This window comes from Nicrophorus vespilloides, unplaced genomic scaffold (assembly GCF_001412225.1).
Source record: "Nicrophorus vespilloides isolate i.1.1-1 unplaced genomic scaffold, Nicve_v1.0, whole genome shotgun sequence".
Classification (NCBI taxonomy): domain Eukaryota; kingdom Metazoa; phylum Arthropoda; class Insecta; order Coleoptera; family Silphidae; genus Nicrophorus; species Nicrophorus vespilloides.
Genome location: NW_017096912.1, coordinates 1 through 14785, shown reverse-complemented (window position 1 = coordinate 14785; position 14785 = coordinate 1). Strand labels below are relative to the sequence as shown.

The following is a 14785-nucleotide window of genomic DNA, read 5'->3' as shown; positions in this document are numbered from 1 at the left end:
AAAACGTGTTTACAATTCACGTTTTATGGATATTATGTCTGGAAATGCCTTCTCAACACGTCATAAGCATTCATTCGAGAAGAATGCAAGTGTCGAACGGATGACACCTAAAAATCAATTTGACGCGAGAAGTGAATACGAGTAGGAATAAAAAACAATCACCGCGTTAGATTTACGATGTGCCAGTTGTAATTACAGGTTGAGGATGGTTAAGAGTGTATATATATGTGTGTGTGTAAAGTGTGGAGAAGACACGATCATGATTGTTCCATTTATTAGTTTTATTTATTCAGACACAATAAGGGGAAGTTCTCATAGAGCGGTTCACATGGAAAAATGGGAGTGATACGCGCCGTCGCACTTTCCCACACACACCATCATCCTCCATCCATCCACCTCTTCATAAAGAAGAAGAAGAAGAACCGCGAAGAAGTGCTTCTTCTTCATCATCATCTTCTCCTTCCGATACTCACATTATAACGATATTATTACATTATTATTATATTCTATTCAAATTACTGCTGCTTCTGTATAAAAGAAGTTCATTCGATTCCCATTAAATCCCAACATGCAAACACTAATCACCGAAGGAGATCGAATGTCCGATGGACTTGGCGCAGCAAATACACCGAATCAACAAAAAAACTGAGAGAAGAAACCTCTTATTTGTTTTTTCTTTTTCATTTTGCTCGAGTAAGTAATCCACATTCTAGCGGCTCGATCGGGTGTAATTGGAAAATTGAAGCCGACGTGAAATCAACAAGAGCAGCAACAACAACAACATCGGAGGACAAGAGCAAGATTCTTTCGGCTTGCGGGCCGCGCCTAAGCTATAATTATCAGTAATTAATTTTACATGGACAAACTCGATGTGGATCGCTTACATAAATTTCCATCCGTGCTCTTGTTATTACTAGTTTCTTTTTCAATAGCTTTTCGGAGCACACGACTTTAATTACATAACAGTTTTTTTTTCATCAATTAATCCCATCTTAATCAATTTGTTTCTGTTAATAAACTATAGATTTTTCTCTAATTTTCTTATTTTTCAATCGCTCTAATTAGTTTTTGGAATTTAAATCAAACAATTTAGATCATTTTTTTATTTAATTATAACCAAAACTAATCATAATTATTTGAAGTAAATTGGTTATTAGAATTCATCATTAGTTTGTCTTATAACTGTTCTATTATTCTTTTATCTTCGTCATTATCTGAATTATTTTAAATGATTTCTCTTTGCCGTTATTTTGTTCACTTTTCAGCTTATACTTTCTCGAATTTCCACCAAGATTTCCCATCACTGCGAAGAAAATACATTCCACTTTGTTTATATTCTTTTTTCAATGCTACAATCAGCTTAGTTTCTATAATTTCCTCAATAATTTCTCTCATTCTTATATATTTTTATATCAACTATCATTTCCTGTATCATTCTTCGATCTTCGTCAATTTTTACCTTCACCAGGGCTACATTTCTATCTTCAATCAAAGATTTCGGGAAACCCTTAGTAGGTTCGTCCTTCACAGAAAAATGTCCAGACTGAAATCTTTGAAACCACTTGGAAATAGTCATAAGGATTGAAGCATTCACTCTATATGAATTTTGGCATTCCTGGAAAATTTGCATAGGCTTGAGTTTTCTTGCATTTTCTCCTAACCAATCTTACCGATCTTCTTCAAATATAACATGAAATATCGTTAGATTTTAGCAAATTTATAAAAAACTTTTGCTTTTTTTAGAAACAAATGAATTAAAGCCTACTTAGCGAACTTTTGTTAGACTCCTCGTATTACATAACAAAATTTTCACTAAGATTCACTTCCAATCACTAATAGAAAATAGATTCCATGTTGTTTTACTTCGTTTTTGAAACTGTAGAAACAGTAGTTTTTTTCTATAATTTCGATAGAGTTTAAGGATAAATTTTAGAAATTATTTCTTTTTTCCATCATTAACAAAATAATAATTAAGCTATTGTTAAAGTCTTGGTAAATATTTAATGCTAACAATGAAACTTTACTAGATAATTTTTCGATTTCTTGAAAAGAAATGTTAGAATGTAATTAATAACTAATTAAGAAATGTTCGCAGATACGGCACAATACACCAATTGAACGTGTTGAAATTTTTCGGTTCCCATTGTTATTTACCGCCGGAAACACTAACGTACAATCAAATTAGTCATCTCTTGGTGATATTTCGTTATTTCGCTCCATTTTCGCATTTCTTTACCTCATTAATATCAAAAATTCTGTCGAAAACAAACTAAAAAAAAACAATGATTTCATTAACATGTATTTACCATAGAAAATACATCAAATTTATAGTCTTAACAATGATTTATAATAATCTTATAAAACCTATGTCTATGTTGAAATTTATCCTTGAGAGATTTCTTTCGGATAAAAAGCAATAAATCATAAATTCTCGTTGCATGTTGTTGTTATTATTCTATATACATTTTCGTTTTGCCTCTGGGGCAAAGCATAGTATTTATTATATAGATGGAGATGAAAAGGAAGGAAAAAAAAGAGGAATAGATTCGAGGAGAGAGAAGCAACGAGAATTTAATTGCGCAGCGTAGAAAGAAATGTATCCACGATGGAGCTCTGAGGTCGAGCCCATCAATCCGAAGATAAATCTGTTGGCGTTTACAAGTCATGAATTGCTAACTAGATCGTTTATATGGGCACGTGTTTCTCGTGCAAAATGTAATTTTATTTCATTACTATCTCTTCCTCGTCCTCATCCTGCCTACATATTTCATAAAAAAAAATATATAATATCTAACGACAAACGGATTCTTGCTTTATTTTCCTTTGCCGCAAATTGTGTACACATTTTAATATGCGAAGAAGGTAAGAATGCGTTTCTTTTACCAACATTTTATAATGTTATGAAGGTACCAAATGAATTTATATACATTTTATCCTGTAAATAAGGATAATTTATTAAAATGCAGTATTTAGCAATTGATGGTAATCTTGGTAATAACTGTTATCGGTATTAGAAGTCACTGATTTAGGCCTTCGGGCTAAGCCCGTGCGTGCGTTTTCAGAGAGGAGTTGAAGACTTCACCGGTTATTCAACTCTGCAGCTACTTTACCAGAAGTTCTGTGTATGTTTGCAACACTCGCACTCGTACACACACACACCACATCTCCTTCTTTATTATTCTTAGCTCTCCTTGGCCTCTCTCCATCGGATCATCAATTCCAAATTTACATATTTTATATACACACGGACCGTGGAAGGAAATATTTGAATATATCTAAAAAAAGAGAAATCTCTCTTGTCTCTTTGGCAGAACGCTGTTTCCTTATATCCACGTATACCGATGAATACAATTGTGTTACAAATGATTTGATTAAACTTAAACTAGACAAAGATTTCTAAAAATTCAATTCCAAATGTGAATTTAAACGATTATTTTGAAATTGTTAAATAACTTCAAGTCATATTTCTCTAATGAGAATAACGTGAAGAAATACTTGAAAAATGCAACATGATCTAGTTTTGTTACAAGATTTCTTCTAAAAGAAAGAATTTCATCCATGTTGAATAGACATGTCTAAACCTAAAAGTATAATATTATGAAAGAAAAGTCGGTAAGTTTGATACTTATAAGTAAAAATGAAGAACTTGTAACACATTTCTTGGTTTTGATAGCTTATTCGTTTTTCCTGTTGTCTTTTTAAAAAATAGAAGGAAATATTTGCAAATACTGAAGTATTCAATGGATATTTTCAGAGATTGACCAAGTTTAGTAAAATTTTCAATAATTGTTAACTAATTTCGATCTAATCAAATTGAAAATGGGTAATTTGGGAATAAATTAATAAAATTCTAAAAAGTTTAGTAAGACTTTGAATAATTAGAAAGAAAATACATTTTCATCAGCTGATGAAACATTTTTTGTAAAAATGAAGAATTTGTAACATGTTTCAAAGATTTGATAGCATTTGAGTTTTTTCTGTTCTCTTTTTAAAAAATGGAAGGAAATGTTTGCAAATACTGAAGTTTTCAATGGATATTTCCAGAGTTTGATCAACATTTCAATAAAGGTTGAAATATTTATTAAGGTTAGTAAAATTTTCAATAGTTATTAAATAATTTAGATTTAATCCAATTGGAAATGGATACTTTGAGAAAAAATTAATAAAATTCAAAAAAGTTTAATAAAATTTTGAATAAATAGAAATAATATGCAAAAAAATACATTTTCATCACCTGATGTAACATTTTTCGTAAAAATGAAGAATTTATAACATGTTTTTATAGCTTTTGAGTTTTCCTGTTGTCTTTTAAAAAAATAGAAGGAAATGTTTGCAAATACTGAAGTTTTCAATGGATTTCCAGAGTTTGATCAACATTTCAGTAAAGGTTGAAATATGTATTAACATTTTTCTGTAAAAATGAAGAACTTGCAACATATTTCATAGATTTGATAACTTTTGAGATTTTCCTGTTTTCTTTTTAAAAAAATAGAAGGAAAAGTTTGCAAATACTGAAGTTTTCAATGGATTTCCAGAGTTTGATCAACATTTCAGAAAAGATTGAAATATGTATTAAGTTTTCAATAGTTTTCAATAGTTATTATATAATTTAGATCTAATCAAATTGGAAATGAGTAACTTGAGAAACATTTTTCTGTAAAAATGAAGAACTTGCAACATATTTCATAGATTTGATAACTTTTGAGTTTTTCCTGTTTTCTTTTTCAAAAAATAGAAGGAAATGTTTGCAAATACTGAAGTTTTCAATGGATTTCCAGAGTTTGGTCAACATTTCAGTAAAGGTTGAAATATGTATTAAGTTTAGTAGATAGAATAAAAAATGGATAATATGAGAATAAATTAATAAAATTCAAACAAGTTTAATAAGATTTTGAATAATAATAATACTTTTTTTGGTAAATCTGTCATTTAATGTAATTAAGTCTAATCCTAGTTCTACACGGTTTCATAATAATCAGTTTAATTAAATAATTGTTAATGCTCTCATTACGAGTTAAAGACTAATCTGAGATAGAGAAAAAATAACAACTATACAACAGAAAACATTGAGCATGGCTAATTAGTTTTTAATTTATACCACGATCATCTCACTATGAAGTCTTTCCCCGTGAGAACGAAGCTCGAGCGTAGAAAAAAATAAATAGGATGCAGAACAATAATCTACCATTTCCATCTAATCCGAACCACGAACTTCTTTTCTTTTCCCATTTACACATCAACCATACGTATTTGCATTTATATTTCTGTCGCGGTAATTAATCGAAGCAAATACGCGTTAAGTCTAGACAACATTTAAAAAAAAAGACAGAGCTCTCTCAAAACGTGAGAAAGCATTGTCCTATCAGAAGATGAGATAGGGTAATGATGATGATCTATGATTAAGGCAAAAGTTTTGTGTTATATAATATTGGATTGATGCGTTTGGGAAAGGAAAGCGTGCGCGCTTTACTTTAGCTCCGATCGTCTGGCCTTCGCACGACCACAACCAGTTCCAAGTTCGTCTTGGCGGCAAAACTACAGCAACTATTTACTACTACTACTATACTACGTATGCACAGGGTCGAGTACATCGGGATCCTCGTTTTTCCCGCCAATGTCTCTTCTCCACCAAGGATAACTCGTCTCAAACAGCAACCTTGCGTTTTCAAAATCTTTATTTTCTTTCAATCCACAAGTTTAGAACTGCAAATTACAATAATTACGCAAGTTAATATGAAAATAAACAATATTAACTGTTTAGAAAGCATTAAAATCTTTAAATAATTAAATAAGATTATATCTAAATAAATAAATAAATACGCGTTGTTATCGTTTCGCTGTGTGCAAACTAATTTTACTTCAACGAGCGTACAAATCAAGAGCAGATGAAGTGCGGTTTTTCAAAAATAGAAGGAGGCGCGGATGGAAATGGAAAATATGGAGCAAGCAGATGATGATGATGACTTGCGCGTTTTTTTTTTGGTTTCGCAATGGGAATTTTGCGAGCCGATGCAAAAATACATAATTCATGACGAGCGCAAATGTGACGAATTATTTTTGCACTGTGTTTTTTTTTCTTCTTCGGCTGCGATAATCACATAATATGCATTCATTTACATAGTTGCACGAGCTACAGCAATCACAAACTTCCGTATTTTCTTCTCTTAATACCCAATAATTGCAAAACACGCTGTGATTCATTCTTTGCTTAATGAGTGAAGTTCATTAAACTAGTGAAAGATTAAGATTTTAGTTATTTTCTTCAAGTATTTTAAGAATATTCTAATATATTTAAATTATGTTTGACCCTAATTTGTTTTTTTTTCTGGACAAAGTTTTGTTACAAATTGGTTATAAGAAAAATGTCATTATTAAAAAATAAATAGAGAATACAATTATATATTGAATTATTATTTAATTAATTAATTAATATTTGAAACTTAAAAAACTTTGGCATTTCTTTGTATTTGAACCATAACAGAATTGCTCTAATTCACAATTGTTATTATTGTTCTAAATAACTAGTTTCAATAACAAAAACACAAAACGCATATGATTTCATGTAAACTAATCTAGTTTGCAAACAAATAGAGATCAAAAATAAACTAAAAATCAAATATTGAATTAATATTTAAGTTGTTAAGTTAAGTTTTCTGGATAAAGTTTTGTTACAAATTGGTTATAAGAAAAATGTCATTATTAAAAAATAAATAGAGAATACAATTATATATTGAATTATTATTTAATTAATTAATTAATATTTGAAACTTAGAAAACTTTGGCATTTCTTTGTATTTGAACCATAACAGAATTGCTCTAATTCACAATTGTTATTATTGTTCTAAATAACTAGTTTTAATAACAAAAACACAAAACGCATATGATTTCATGTAAACTAAACTAGTTTGCAAACAAATAGAGATCAAAAATAAACTAAAAATCAAATATTGAATTAATATTTAAGTTGTTGAAGCTTAGAAAACTTTGGCATTTCTTTTACTTGAACCACAAGAAAATTGCTCAAATTCACAATTGTTATTGTTGTTTTAAATAACAAGTTTTAATAACATAAACAGAAAACACATATGATTTCATGTAAACTAAATTAGTTTGCAAACAAATAGAGATCAAAAAGAAACTAAAAATCAAATATTGAAATATTATTTAAGTTGTTGAAGCTTAGAAAACTTTGGCATTTCTTTGTATTTGAACCACAACAGAATTGCTCTAATTCATAATTGCTATTGTTGTTCTAAATAACCAGTTTTAATAACAAAAACATATATGATTCAATGTAAACTAAACTATTTGCAAACAAACAGAGATCACAACGAAAGTAAAAATCAAATATTATTTAATGAACTAATTAATTAATATTTAAGTTATTTGAAGCTTAGAAAATGTTGGCATTTCTTTGTATTTGAACCACAAGAGAATTGCTCTAATTCACAATTGTTATTGTTGTTTTAAATAACAAGTTTTAATAACAAAAACACAAAACACATGATTTCATATAAACTAAACTAGTTTGCAAACCAGTTCATATATATATTTTTTAATTTCGTGAATGAATGAAAAACTTTTACTACGCTACTTTCTTTTCCATTGTTATTTACACGAACCTCCATTTCTCTGATTTATAAAATTTTAGAAAAATAAAATACGAAACTGCACTTTATTACAACAAACTTCAACATAATTTTCAATCTTAAGTAAGAATCATATTTGTAGCAAAATTTATTTATAAAAATCAACTTAAAAAACATTAATTGTTAAACAATTCTACAGAACTTTTGTAAATTGAATTTAACAATCTATATTTTTTTTAATTTTTAGTTTGATTTTTATATACAGTGGATCCTCGCATAACGAGCAAAATGAATTGTAAGAAAAATGTTTCGGTTAACGAGCTACGTTTCGCATTACGAGTGGCGATGAGAAGAGAAGTCCCGGATTGCGCGCCTGCTACATCATTTTATATACGAGTAAAAATCCGGATATTTTGGAACGGATTAAAATCGTTAAGCCCTCGCTTCCACTGTATAAATTTTGCAACAAGCTGGAAGTTATAAATTTTATTTCGTTTTCACTTTCTACACAGATTTTTTTATTATACACTCTTAAGTATTAATTGATTTCTATTTCGACAATAAACAAAATGAAATTTCCTCCAATTAATTCCTTTCACTTTTTTTTTGTATTTATGTATATAATACAATTATAGTTAATTTAATTAATTATATAATCAAAACAGTATTCACTTAATTTCAGTATTAAGAGTTTTTTTTTTCAATATATTGTTGCAGCATTTTCAAAGACGATAATAAACGTTTAACATTAACTAATAAAATCTAGAAGATTTACCTGATTACCACTGTTTATGAAACTTTTAAAATACATAAGACTTACCTGAACGGCACTATTTAGAAAACAATTATTTTGTCCTGGAGCATTGAGCAATCCTTTGGTGCTGGTAAATCCGACGGAATCCCTGGATGGAGGTGTCTTCATGGTCATAGCATGATGATGGTTGGAAATAGTCACGGATGCCATCGTCAGCAGAATCGCAGATTTGGAGATTTAAGTTTCAAAGAAGTTCTGCATTTTCTCCTGCAACAAACAAAAAACAACATTGAAATTAATAAATCTTAATTAAGTAAATATTAATTAGTATATGAAATTAATTAATAGCTAATGAAAAAAAAGTTTCCTTCGAACCGGATTTGAACCAGTGACCTATGGATGTCCATTCTTCAATTGGCCGAAGCCAAGTTACGCAACTACAGTCCACCGCTCTACCAACTGAGCTATCGAAGGTGTTGTATTTTATTGCTTTCTAGATGCATGCAACAGTGACGGATTTAGTACTTGAGAAGATCTAAGCGCAATTTAATTTTGAGGTCTAGTGTTTGTATAATTTCTGACAAAATAACTAAAATTTCGAGCAATATTTTTTCATTCTTTCAACTTAGAACGTGAATTGCAGCCAGATTGATGAAACCGTAGTAATGTTAATGAAGCATTTAGAAATGGTAATTTTTCATTTCTTCATGTTTTAACGCGAATTTCAGCCAAATGGATAAAACTGCAGCAATAATTGAACACACATTGCATTTTCCTAATATCCAACTTTCATATGCAGGTTTTGCTTCTAATCTATCTGTTACAGTTTTTCAGAAAATGACTAAAATATGAAGACACTGCTTTTTCGATCGTTAATTAGAACGTGGAATACAGCCAAATTGATGAAACCGTAGTAATGTATGAATACTCTCTACATTCCCTAAACATCCATCTTTCATATGCATCTTTTGGATTAATTCTATCTATTAAAGTTTCCGAGAAAATCATCAAAATGTGAAGCATTTACAAACGTTAATTTTTCATTACTTCATTTTTTAACGCGAATTACAGCCAAATGGATAAAACTGCAGCAACAATTGAACACACAATGCATTTCCCTAATATCTAACTTTCATATGCAGGTTTTGCTTCTAATCTATCTATTACAGTTTTTGAGAAAATGACTAAAATATGAAGTCACTGCTTTTTCGAGCGTTAATATGAATTTAGAACGTGAATTACATCTAAATTGTTGAAACCGTTGTAATGTATGAATACTCTCTACATTCCCTAAACATCCATCTTTCATATGAATCTTTTGGATCAATTCTATCTATTATAGTTTCCGAGAAAATCATCAAAACGTGAAGCATTTATATATGTTAATTTTTCATTTCTTCAAGTTCTAACGCGAATTTCAGCCAAATGGATAAAACTGCTGCAATAATTGAACACACATTACATTTCCCTAATATCCAACTTTCATATTCATGTTTTGCTTCTAATCTATCTATTACAGTTTTTGAGAAAATGACTAAAATATAAAGACAATCACTAAAATGTGAAGACACTGCTTTTTCGATCGTTAATTTGAATTTAGAATGTGAATTACAGCCAAATTGTTGTCCAAATAGATGAAACTACCACAATAACTTTCAACTTTCACATGCATTTTTTTTGGATCTATTCTATCTATTACTGTTTTTGAGAAAATCACTGCTTTTTCGAGCGTTAATTTGAATTTACTAATTAATTCGAACTAAAATTAAACTACGTATGCAATAACTACGTCAATACATGATGAGATTATTACATTTCTATTTATACCCGCTTTTTAAACAAACCCAACAACTTCTAAATTTATGTATTTTTTTTTAAAGAAACAAATATAATTGGAAATATATGAATTCGAGATATTTGTTTATTTACGCTCATCCATAAATACATCGACGTCTCTCATACGTGGGCGCAGGAAACGTCATCATCATCACAATCTTCATCTCTTTCATTTAAAAAAAAAGTCGAATTCTTCACATCCTTCCTGGTCTAATTGCTGCGTCTCACTTGAGCGTGTTACGTCTTGAGAGTTTTTAAAGCGCTCGATGTGAGAGCCGATGAAAGACGGCAGAGATGATGCTCGAAAATGTAATAACAATCTACATGTATAACCGCGAAAGAAATCATTCACACACTGCGAGAGACGTATCTATTTTCCTCTCTACACATGGAAATTGAATGCCGACTCCAACCAGGCGTACCCATTCATAGCTTTTTTAATATTTAATTACAATTTCCATACACATTATGAAAAAAAAAACATATCTCAATATCAAAGCCATTTCAAATCCATTCAAAACACACAATCTGGAACTGTTTTCAATCAAAGTTAACAATATTTGATAATTTCAGTTATTTTCTATACAAATATATAAAAATATTAATTACTTAATTATTATTACTAGGATTTCAAAGATTTTATGATAATTAACATATTTTCAATGCGTTTTTTCTACTATTTATATACAAATTCTTCTAGTTCAAGTAATTTTTTATATATCTTATTATTACTAGGAATTTGAAAATCTTAAGTGCACACCACTAATGGTGCTTAATATGTGCGTCTTTCGGAATTTGTTTGTGGTAACAGAGATAAAGAGATGTGAGGACATTAATCACTTGCTGAGATGAAATGGAACGGGGGAAATGCCTTCGCAAGGAGGAAAAAGAAGGAATGCTAATCGTTTTGATGATTCTCTTTTTTTTTAACAAAGTTGACGTCCAAGCAAAAGGAAGGCCATGATTTATTCTCGCCGTAAGAATGCTACAATTAGAAACGATTTTATACAGATTTGTTGAACAAGCGGTCGTAAATCTCATTTTTTTTAATTGCAATTTTCTACAATTTACAAACAATTTTATTTTTCCGAATAAATTGTCATGATATTATAGACACGATTTCTTACAAATAAATATTATCACCTTAAGTGGTCATGTCGTATATATTCGTCATGGTCATGACGAATATATTCGCATCATGATACATAAATATATAACAAAAATTAGGAGAGCCTCTTACAGGGTTAATAGAAGAAAATGTTATTTGCTTTGTATCTATTTATAAATAAAAAAAAAATGAGCAATTTTTATTAAGTAATTTATACCATTAGCATTGATTAAAGTAGATACGAGAATGCCATTTATTAAATGCATTATGATAATGGCGTATTAAAAGCGCTTTCAATCCAGAGAGTAGACAGACGGACGGAGCGAGATTAATCCTGCTTTTGTCCTAATGATATGTGCATATGATATCTAAGGTGTGTATGAATGTATGTGTCTTTGAGAATTCATTTTTATTTTTTTTATTCAATAGAACGAATGAAGAAAAAAACTAAAAGAGTACGCATAATAATGCTAATGCGAATATATATATGAAAGTGGACTTTAAATCGTCGACTGGAAAAATAGAAGAAGAAAAAAAAACAAAGACGTTGGCAATCGCTATTAGAATACAATTACAATTATGCTAAATGGTTATTAATAAACGAATGCGGTGGGAGTTTGAGGTGTAATAATCATATTGAAATACATATGTTTTGCATTCGATTAATTTGTTTTATTTCGTTTTATTTTCTACGCTCATTGTTTTTTCTACAAACTAATTGTGTATGCTTTATGTGAATCGATTAATCAGTATACATATTTTTCACATTATGTAACTGCGGTTTGACAGATACGTCAAATAATTTGTATTGTCAAAACGTGTATAACTCGCAACATGTTTATCAAATACTTGCCATACTTATTATCTCTCAATGTTTGCATGTTCCAGTGTTTCTCAAACTTTTAGCCTTATGACCCAACATATTTGTTTGTTGTTGCACAGCGACCCAATTGCTATAAGAGTATTTCACTAGTTCCTGTCACTTTGACATAAAGTGACAGCTGTCATTTCGCGACCAATTAATAATTAATTTCTTTATTAATTTTTGAAAATAACTTTTAAGAGTTATTCCGTATTATTTCTCAAACTTTTGATGTTCCCGTACATTATACAGTATATATCAACGTTTCTCAATCTTTTAGCCATTACGTGAACCCAACATATTAGTTTGTAGTTGTATAGCAACCCAATTGCTAAGAGTATTTCACCAGTTCCTGTCACTTTGACATAAGTTGACAGCTGTCATTTCGCGACCCATTAATAATTAATTCCTTTATTCATTATTTAAATCAACTTTTAAGAGTTATTCCGTATTATTTCTCAAGCTGTTGATGTTCAATACATTATACAGTATACATCAGCGTTTCTCAATCTTCTAGCCATTACGTAAACCCAACATATTAGTTTGTAATTGCGTAGCAACCCAATTGCTAAGAGTATTTTACCAGTTCCTGTCACTTTGACATAAGGTGACAGCTGTCATTTGGCGACCCATTACAAAAATTAAAGCGAACCATAATTTGTCACACTCTGCTAAAGTTGATATTGACTACTAATACTGTTTAAAATCAATTAAATGAAAATAAATAATTCATATCTTTGTTCGTTATTGAAATCAACTTTTAAGAATCGTTCCGTAAATCACGTAACCGGTGAGGTCAGAGAACAGAAACGAACCAGTAAAACTAATAATTAAATAACTTTTAATATCCGATCGTGTGTAAGTTTTTTTCTTGTTCATTTTTTTTTATTTAATCATAAGTAAGTAACCTTCTGGGAATCTAACTGAATTAAATTAAAGTGTTGTTCGGTTTCACGCTAATTCGTTATAATTAATTAATTAATCGCCGAAAATAGCGGATGGAGTAATAATGGATGTGCGTGCGTTTTATAATTTAATACAACGTAGAATAAAAAAATAGAAAGAATTCATAGATGTGTACAAACGTTTTATAATGTTCGTGTAATTGAAAACGCAAACAGTTTTGTATGAATATTAAAGAGACTTTTTTTTGTTTGTGTTTATGTTTGAATACAAAAGACATTTTTTTGTATGTGTTTATGTTTAAATATAAAATGTTATTGTTATTATTATAGAGACATTTCGTCTCACATAATTTGTTACAATTATTACTCAGATTTCTCGTGTTTTTTAAACAAAAACATATAATTTTTAAGGTTTATTAAAAGTAGTTTATACTCGTATTTATATTAAATGTACTAATTTTCTATATTTACTTATTAGTATAAATATAGACTAAACCAGTTATTTATATTCTTTCTTAACGGTATTTCTTTAGTAACAGTAATTTCTTTATAAATATGTAAGAAGTTGTAGTTTCTATCAATATTTTATATCTCAATGAATGCGAATTTCTTTGCATTTCCATCAATGACAACTACGAAATATTCAACTGAAGCTTCTGAAAGAACTAAGTTAGTTTTATTATTAAGAATTCTTGTTTAAATAGTAATTTGAAAATTGTAAATGTAATGTAAAAATTCAATTCTTTTGAGATATTATGAAGTAAAAGCAACAATTTAAGTCTTAAATATCTAGAGCAAATTTATTTAATTAGACTTAGTTGTAGTAATCAGATTAGCATTATTATCAGGGTTTAAAATAGGTTAAACCAAAGTAATTCTATAAAGTTCTTTCTACGGTTTCATTGTCGTGTCTTCATATTACCAAAAGCTTAAAATAGGAATTTTATGGGATATTAATTTGAAGCAGTTTATTTTTTTATTAATTATATATTTCTTAGTGTAATTTATTACTATTAAATAATGAATGAGTAAAATATAAATAGGTTTGTAAATCGATAAATTTCATTGCGATTTTCACACAGTTTTCAATAATCTGTAGAACAATTGGGAAATTATTTCATTATTACTAAATAATTGATGTTATTTTTTTGGTTTTATATCATAAATAGTTTGATAAATAATTAAAAACGTAATTTTCACATTTGTTTTGTAAATCGATAAATTTCATTGCGATTTTCAAACAGTTTTCAATAATCTGTAGAACAATTGGAAATTATTTCATTATTACTAAAAAATTGATGTTATTTTTTTTGTTTTATATCATAAATAGTTTGATAAATAATTAGAAACGTAATTTTCACTTTTGGTTTGTAAATCGATAAATTTCATTGCGATTTTCATACATTTTTCAATAATCTGTAGAACAATTAGGAAATTATTTCATTATTACTAAATAATTGATGTTATTTTATTTTGTTTTATATCATAAATAGTTTGATAATTAATTAAAAACGTAATTTTCACTTTTGGTTTGTAAATCGATAAATTTCATTGCGATGTTCACACAGTTTTCAATAATTTGTAGAACAATTCGAGGGAAATTCGAGTCAACCTTGTATAAACACGTAAATAATAAATTGCATCGGAATAAACGATACATAAATTAGATAAGAACGAAAAACAATCGATCGATTTTTGCTGGTACCGCTGATGTACAACACCCATACAACA

General features: G+C 28.9%; 1 protein-coding gene and 1 non-coding gene across 2 annotated transcripts in view; both read right to left on the bottom strand.

The window, feature by feature from the left end:
* Positions 1-8604, bottom strand: part of LOC108558450 — a 40624-nt gene extending 32020 nt beyond the window's left edge. The window contains exon 1 of the mRNA XM_017915363.1: positions 8410-8604. Within this exon, the coding sequence (XP_017770852.1) occupies positions 8410-8553 (144 nt within the window). The 5' untranslated portion in view covers positions 8554-8604. The remainder of the gene's footprint in view (positions 1-8409) is intronic.
* A 104-nt stretch (positions 8605-8708) lies between these two features.
* Trnay-gua lies at positions 8709-8817 on the bottom strand. The gene is made up of 2 exons: positions 8781-8817; positions 8709-8744 (listed from the first exon to the last, which is right to left on the bottom strand). It is a non-coding gene; the product is annotated as a tRNA-Tyr (tRNA).
* Between the last annotated feature and the right edge of the window lie 5968 nt (positions 8818-14785).